We start from the raw sequence: 8,237 nt of genomic DNA, 5'->3' as shown, positions 1-8,237 counted from the left end.
AGCGTTATAAACAAGAGTTTGTACCTTCAGCTCAGATGTCACAGAGCCCAAGACGAAATGCATCATGCATTCATGTGAAACCTGGAGGGGCTCCAGAAAAGGGACTTGCTTGAATTGACTGTTGGGATTTTGGGGAACCTCTTCAGTGCCGGCTGTTTTGGGCAACTTGCTTGCCTGCTGACAGACACGTCCGCCACTTTCTCGGTGGGTGGAGAAAGGCCCAGCGGAAACTGGGGGGGGGGAAAGGCCGTGTTTAGCTTGTCCTTTTCTATCGGCTCAGTCTTGAGGATTGGTAAGTCCAGTACGGACAGTTACAGATCCTTCGGTAATGAATTTGCAGCGATTGTTCCTGGCCCTTTTCAGAATAAGTGATTCACTTGCAGGCCAGGATCAGTTGATCCGTTGATGCACATTGCATCAGTCTCTCTTGCGGTTCTTCGGCTGATGCCGGAGTCATCCCAGGGGCTTCTGCCTGGGGGAGAGAAGCAGGGCAGAAGCCCCTGCGGCCACTTGGCAATGCCACCAGGCCCTGCTGCTCTCCCTGCCGAGTGCCCTGGAGATGGGTCAGCCGTGCCAGCACCGTGTGCTGCGGAGGCCACGTGGCCAAAGAAACCCTGCGTAGCTGGTTCATTATGATCCATCACAGAAATGTGGTGTTTCGCGTTAGTAAGCAAAATGCTTTTTTTTTTTTTTTTTTTTTAGTAATCATTTATAACCTTATAACTTTGCACACTTGTAAATTACAAGAGTCGTAGTTTTTAATGAAATGCTTTCTGAGCTGAGACCGCTTTGGTGACGGTTGGTCTCGCTTTATTCTGCCCTAGGCAGAGTTGCAGGCAAGTGGAAAAAAAAATAAACCAACCTTGAACCTTGCAATGGCTGCGCTCTCTTTTCTCCAACCCTAAAAGCCTCTTTCCAAAACAACATTTTGAGTGTTTAAAATAAAAGCTTTGGCTGCTAAAACTGCCCTTGGCTCTTGTCCTTGAGCTGCTACAGACCACCTCAAAGCCGAATGGCGGGGCACCGTCTCCTGCAGGTGCTGAGGGCCCTCTGCCCTGCCCCAGAGGCCTCGGAAGGCGGACACGGGATGCCAGGAAGGCCCAGGGACGGTTCTCCCCTCCAGGATAGCTGAGCTGGGGTCAAACCCCCGAGGGGCCCTGCGTCTGGAGGAGGGAGCTGGGAAGAGCTGCTTTACGACCTGAAGCTTTGAAACGCGGGAACAAGCAAGCCAGCTTGTGCTAGCTAGACGAACTGCAAAGCAATTCACACGTGACTTGGCCAGGAGGAAGATGCTTGAGAGCGGCGGTGCAGGCAATTGAGCGGCTCCCGTGGGGGTTGCGCAAGAGGTGGGGGGGGACAGAGGCCGGCGGGGGGGGGTGTCGAGGGCCTGGGTCTCCCGAGAGAAGAGGCTGGACCGACGACCACCCGCCTGCAGCGGCCGGAGGGCTTCGGACGGAGGGAGCGGAGTTCTAGGGACCCGGCGGGGCTCTGAGCCGCCAGCTGGCAAGACAGTGGCGGGGCCTCCGGCTTCCTTCGGTGCTGAATTCCGGGGCGGCGCCTGCCGAGCGGCCCTCCGACGGCCAGGCCGGGGCCGGGTTCGCACGTGACAGCGCCCACGGCCGGGGCTTTCCCCCCCCCCCCCCAGCGCGGGGCTCCTGCCAGGGGCTTTCCCCGAGCGCCAGGCGCTTCCTGCCGGCGGGGGCGGCCTGGCGCAGCGGCTGGGGGGCGGGGAGGGGGGCTCTAAGTGGGGAGGGGCTTCCAGCCCAGCCAGGGGCTCCTGCTCTGCTTAGCCCAGGGGTAGGCAACCTCGGCTCTTTTAGGACTCGTGGACTTCAACTCCCAGAATTCCTGAGCCAGCCATGCTGAGGGGAAAGGGAGAGGTTTCCATGCTGAGCCATGCTGGCTCAGGAATTCTGGGAGTTGAAGTCCACGAGTCATGAAGGGGCCATAGTTCTCCCATGCTGGCTCAGGAATTCTGGGAGTTGAAGTCCACCAGTCATAAAAGAGCCAAGGTTGCCTACCCCTGGCTTAGCCAGAAGGCCAGAAAGACCCACGGCCGGGGGGGGGGGGATGGAGGCAACTGTTGGCTCCTTTCCTGGCAGTTCATGGGGGGGGGGGGCTCTCCAGAAGCCCCTTTCTGGCTCCCCAAATATCCAGCCAGGGGGTGACCCTGATTCGAGGACTTTCCTGTCACATCCAGAAACAGGCTTGAGTGTGGGAGTGCCTGACCGTAGGGCAGACATCCCCCTCAGCACTTTTTATCTTTGGGCCCTTTGAAGGCAGGCGGCCCCCTCGGGCCGGAGTTTTGACGGCCTCCGGCCCTGGCCAGGGAGCCCAAACAGCAATGCAAGACGGAGGTCAGAAGGGGTGAACTTCCTTCCTCTCCCGGGCCAGCTGACTCCAGGACAAAACTTGGAAAGTCCCCACCTCTGGACCCAGACTTGACACGCAGGACTCTCCGGAAATGGTGAAGCAACTTCTTAGGCCAAAGGGAAACCCTTGGAATCCATTCCGCAAGGAAAAGGCCAGCAGTTGCATCTGAGCGGTATTCACCTCGGAAGGAAGGAAGGAAGGAAGGAAGGAAGGAAGGAAGGAAGGAAGGAAGGAAGGAAGGAAGGAACAGGGCACTGCACAAGAATGGGGCAGGGCTAGCAAGTATCACGCAAGCACTAACCCTGCCCCATTTGCATCACGCGCATGCTTGCGGCCCCGTGCGTAAATGCTTCCCTCTCCTTTTCACTCCAGTCCACCAACCAAGAAAGGTTGGTGACCTCGGATGTAGACAAAGGGCTAAAAGTGGAACTCATCAAATTTGCAGACATCAAGATGCTGGGAAATTGCCAACACTTTTAAGAAATAAGCTCAGGATCCAGAAGGATCTTGACAGATTTGAACACTAGGCCCTGCCCAACAAATGCTATTCAGTGGTGAAAAACATAAGGTCTTATACTTAGGCAAGAAAAACCAAATGCACAGGTATAGAATAGGTGGCACCTGGCTCAACAGCAGAGGGTTCTAGCTGTCCTAGTAGCGAACCTAGAATTGAAGAAATTTCCTGATAGTGAGAACAATTAATTGAGGGAGGCCAAGGGAAGTTCATCTGTATCTTTCTGTATTGCAAGCCAAGCCATTGTGGTTTGTTATCCCATTATCCTTTATAATTCAGGGCAACAAAGATACCTGATATTCCTTCCTCCTATTTTCCCTGCAACAACCCTGTGAGGTGGGTTGGGCTGAGGTTTCCAGGCTAAGGCGGCACTAGAACTCAAATCCCCCAGTTTTTAGCTTGGTGCCCTCACTAGTAGACCAGACTATGCTTTAATACTTGTGCATGAGCACAATTTAGAATATCCCCTGATTTTGGTTAAGCATTCTATAGCTCTCAAGTGAGATATGAGGTCAGCCAGGAAACAAGCTAAAGTGAGCGGAGATTTTGTTTTATTTACAATAAGGAGACATACGTATGAAAAAGGAGACTGCTTGCCCCACACATCCATGTTTTCTCCTCACGTTGTTAGCAAGCGTTTCAGAGTAAAATGAAATCAGCCTTCCCAGTCTGAAAAACTATTCCGGCTCTGAAGAATAAAAGCATCTAGCAGACAATTTGTCTTAATCTTTAACAAATGGAAAAATTAAATAAAGTTTATTTATTTTTTGTTTAAAAAAAGAGCCAAATACATAAGACAAAACAATTCAACCAGAAGATGGCAGCGAGTAGAGAGGACTGGACTTCGTGGATTTTATGTGTGATGAATCGGCAGCAGCTGTTTCGGCCAGCAGTGCCGCTGGTGTGCAGGCTGCTGCAGGAAAGAGCCGGTCTTGTGCTTATTCAGTCTCTTGGGAAGGAAGGAAGGAAGGAAGGAAGGAGAAAAGTTCCTGGAAGATTCATCCCGGAGGACCACTAGTAGTCCTGTGGGCACAAGGGCACAGTGAACATCACTGGGGACACCAGCACAAACCGGAGGGGCACCACTTCCCACCCAAAGGAGCTGAGGACTAGCACCACAGGGTGCCTGCAGTAGAGCAGGGCCAACCCTGGAAAACCCTGCTTCAAGCTCCCATCACACCCCCTCCAACAATGCTGCCCTTCGGCCATCCAAGGCAGAGGCTGCAAGAAGGACTCTCTCCTCCCCTTTAAGCAGGGGTAGGCAACCTTGGCTCTTTTATGACTGGTGGACTTCAACTCCCAGAATTCCTGAGCCAGCCACGCTGAGGGGAAAGGGAGAGGTTTCCAAGCTGAACCATGCTGGCTCAGGAATTCTGGGAGTTGAAGTCCACGAGTCATAAAAGAGCCAAGGTTGCCTAACCCTGCCTTTAAGCAAGCTTCACCTCAACCCTACCCAGAACTGTGCAGTAACTGAAAGATGGGCGGGGAAGGAAAAGAGGAGGGATACTTACAGCTCGTGGTTTTTTGTTCAACTTGAGATCAATCCTGCAATGGGAGGAAGGAAGAAGGGAGTATTGGCCTACTGGTGGCTAGAAAGGCAGTCCCTGTCTCGGCCACATCAGCAAAGGGACAAGCCTGAGATGGACAGCCCAGGGTAGCATTCCCACCCACCTCCCAATGGCACCGAAAAGCAGATTCCACCCGACAATCAGAAGAAATACATTAGAGAGTTAGGCAGCATCCAGAGACCCTGGGAACTCGTCATCTGCTGGGTTAGCATGTTAAAGATAGAACCTAGTGGAGGAGGAGGAGGGAGGAGGCAGCGGGGGGGGGGGAGGAGAGGAGGGAGAAGGAAACGTAGCCAGAGGATTTAGTGACACCAGTAAGAATCAAATTGTATTTTCTGCATTTGGGAAACTGCCTTATCTGCAGGCCTCAGAAAGCAAAGCAACAAAAATCAGTTTTCAGAATTCAGTAGGAGTTTATCTGCTTTTCAAAGTGACATAAAGAAGCAAAGAGGGTAGCCAAATTAATTTTGTTTAGCCAAGGTTATTAAATAAAAAGTTACCTCCGTTGTGCTTTTGTCTGTATTTTTAAAAACTTGCCAGCCTAACCTAATATACATACCTACAATTAAACAGATAAACTATGGATTAGAATGGTTTTGAAAGCGCACGTGGGGAAGTTGAAGGAGGGTGGCAAAGGGGAAGAGAGAAGGCTACCCGCGGACATCATAGCACAAACACTTAAGTCAAATCAAGTCAAACTTACTCAAAGTCATAATCAAACATGCCAGACGGGCTGAGGGGCAGCATTCGAAAAGAAGAAAGCAATAGAAATTAATACACTAAGGAATTAAATCAATTAGTTGATTAGCACCCTAGCGAAATTTAAAAATAAAAAAAGAGCAGGCAACACATCATTGTAATCTTGAAATATAAAATCCACCCAAGATCGCCCCCATTCCCCCAGAAGCCCCCTACCCCAAAATAACCCTATGACGCTGCAGGGACAAATATCAGCAACCTTGGAAAGAAAAGCAAGATGGGAACCTCCCATAATGCTTGAAAGAAGCAGCAAACAGCTACATGGGTAAAGGGTGGGCAAGACCCTGCATGCCAGCCTCCCCACAAGATTCTGGCTGGACTGCCTGGGCAGAATGGAAGAAAACGGAAATGGAAGGGACCCAGTGCCCGGCCTTGAGAAGGCAGAACACCAGCCTGGATTAGGGGAAATGCTGGGCCGGGGGCAACAGCCAAGAGAGGGCCTGCTTCCACTTTCAGGTGTAGCTCTGGGCATGGAGAAGACTCTGCCCAAGTCCAGCCCAACCCACATCTCCACGGCTTTCTCCCGGCTTATGAATGGGAAGACCTGGCATCTTTCAGAACAGAATTTCCGGTGTTGAGCTTTTTTGTCTATTAGTACTTCCCTGCCTTGAAGAAGGCCAGCATCCAGTTATTGGAAGATTTCCAATTCTCAATAAGGAAAACCTCACTACACGGAAAGGGTTGTCATCAGACGTTTGCAACTTAAACAAAATACATATAATAACAACAGTCCCATTTCTCCTCTTTGCACCGCCACTTTCATCCCCTCCTCCACTGTCCCTTTCAAGACTGTGTGACGGCTGGGGCAGAGCCGCTTCCCTGCGTTAGGCACAGAGTAGACCGCATGCGGAGATAGTTCTTGATTTTAGCAGGAAAATGTCATTTCTGGATTAACCTGGCAACATAACTGGTTACGTCTTTAAGAGAAGAAGGGAGGTCTCTTTTGGGGACAGAGTCGCTAGAAAACTGCTGCTGATTTATGGATCTCCCTTGGGGTAGGAGATCCCTCTGAGGCTTTTCCATCTGAACCCCAAGAGAGTTCCTCAGCCGGGGATCAGGCGCCAGATTCAAAGCCCCGCCTGGCCATTGAGCTCATGGGGTGAACCCTGACCCTAACGTACCTGGCTGTGGGGTGACACAGTGAGGAATATTGAACTATGACCGTTCAAGAGAAAATGTTGGGAACACGCTTCCTTCTCCAGAGGCTCAGGGGGGTCCAGCTGGAGACCTGGACCAAGACCTGGAGAAAGAAGCTCCTCGGGGTCTCTAGCCCGCCCACCTCACCTGTGCCGGTTTTTATTCTTCCGCTTTTTGTGGCTACTGTGGTGGCCCCCCGAGGCAGAAGAGGCCGCTTTCTGGGGTTTCACCCCCTGAATGGACCCATCCAGCTCTTCCACCTCTTCCTGACTCGGCTCGTTTTCTTGGTTGTGAAAATCCGGGGAAGTGTCGCTCTCGGTGCCGCTGCCGGGCTCGCCTGGAGGGGGGAGAAAGGCGGGAGCCCCGAGCTCGGTGACCCAGAGCCCGGCTGGGGTCTCGGGCCAAAGGGAGGGGGAGCCGAGGGGACCCCCAAACTTACGCTTCTCAATCAGCTGGTCCTGAACTCCAGCCAAGGCACTGACCGCCTGGGGGGCAGAGGAGAGGCAGGGGGTCAGCGGGAGCAGCGCGCCCCTCGCCGCATCCCCCCCGCCCCGCAGGGAGACCCCCACTTACGGCCGCCGAGGTGACCGAGGACTTGCTGAAGAGCCGCTCCGCTTCCTTGAACTTCCGGTTCCGACGGTCGTTCTTGCTGTTGGAGTTTCTGGGGGGGGGGGAAGAGGGGAGGGCAGAGAGAAAGGCGGGCAGCGGCGGGGCGGGCGAGGGGTGGGTGGGCGAGGGGGCGCCCCCTCCCTCCCTCCCTCCCCTCCAGAGACCCCCCCCGCTCACTTCTGGTTGGTCAGGTAGCGGTCCCAGCCGCGGATGATGTTCCCGTACATCTGCGTGTCCTCCAGGTAGCTGCCCTCGAAGGCGTAGATCTGCCGCTCCAGGTTGGCCAGCGTCTCCTGCGCGCGCGAGGGGGAAGGAAGGAAGGGCGGGCCGGGCTAGCGGGGGAGGGCGGGGTGGTGGTGGGGGTCGTCCTCCGCCGCCGCTGCCCCCCCCTTCGGACCCCGCTGCCTCCCTCCCGCCCCAGCGCCCCCCCCTTCCCCAGCGCCCCCCCCCCGCGCGGGGCTCACCGCCAGCTCCTGCTTGCGCTTGACCAGCTCGGCCAGCTCGCGGCGGGTGTCCGGGATCTGCGGCGGGGCGCCGGCCTTGGCGCTCGCCCCGTGCAACGCCGCCATAGCCCGCCCGCGCCCAGCAGGCCCACCGCGACCAGGCCGGCGGAGGAGGAGGAGGCGGCGAGCGGAGAGGCGGGCGGGCGGGCAGGCCGGCAGGGGCGGAGCGTGGCGCGGCGGGAGGAGGAGGAGCCGCGTCCTGGAGCGCCCTCGCCCGGAGGCCGCCGCCGCGCCCCTCCCGCGTCCGGGCAGAGGAGGCCCCGGTTCGGGGAAGCCGCCTCAGCCGCGCGGGGAAGCGAGGAAGGCAGGCCGCGATTGCTGCCCGGGGCGGCCCAAGCGCGGGCGGGCGGGCGGGGGGCGAGCTCGGCTCCTCCCCTTCCAGGGAGAGCCGGAGAGGCCCCGCCGCCCCCACCCAGACAGGCCCGGTGGCCCCCCGTGGGGGTGGGGGGGAGTGGGGGGTAGGGTTGCCAGGTCTGCTTCCAAAAAATAGCGGACAAGCGGGGGGGGGGTGTTAAGTAGTAAAAAAAGTAGACTGTACAGCAGGGGTAGTCAACCTTGGCTCTTTTATGACTCGTGGACTTCAACTCCCAGAATTCCTGAGCCAGCTGTGCTGGCTCAGGAATTCTGGGAGTTGAAGTCCACGAGTCATAAAAGCCAAGGTTGACTACCCCTGCTGTACAGCTTTAGATTACGTACCATTTCATCCTAAAGCTTTTGAATAAAAAAAATGTCCACTATTTTGTGAAAAAAAATAGTGAACATAATGTGAAAAGT

The 8,237-nt window shown here is 55.2% G+C and overlaps 1 protein-coding gene across 1 annotated transcript; it reads right to left on the bottom strand.

The window, feature by feature from the left end:
- Window positions 1–3,435: 3,435 nt before the first annotated feature.
- MEAF6 (MYST/Esa1 associated factor 6) lies at window positions 3,436–7,529 on the bottom strand. The gene is made up of 7 exons (XM_015811667.2): window positions 7,425–7,529; window positions 7,138–7,253; window positions 6,925–7,012; window positions 6,791–6,836; window positions 6,499–6,688; window positions 4,399–4,432; window positions 3,436–3,910 (listed from the first exon to the last, which is right to left on the bottom strand). Exons 1-7 carry the CDS (start codon window positions 7,527–7,529, stop codon window positions 3,902–3,904), a joined length of 588 nt encoding a protein of 195 aa, XP_015667153.1. The 3' UTR covers window positions 3,436–3,901.
- Window positions 7,530–8,237: the final 708 nt, after the last annotated feature.

The sequence above is a fragment of the Protobothrops mucrosquamatus genome, unplaced genomic scaffold (genome assembly GCF_001527695.2).
Source record: "Protobothrops mucrosquamatus isolate PMUCROS unplaced genomic scaffold, P.Mucros_1.0 scaffold46, whole genome shotgun sequence".
Classification (NCBI taxonomy): Eukaryota; Metazoa; Chordata; class Lepidosauria; order Squamata; family Viperidae; genus Protobothrops; species Protobothrops mucrosquamatus.
This window is presented reverse-complemented; position numbering and strand designations above follow the sequence as displayed.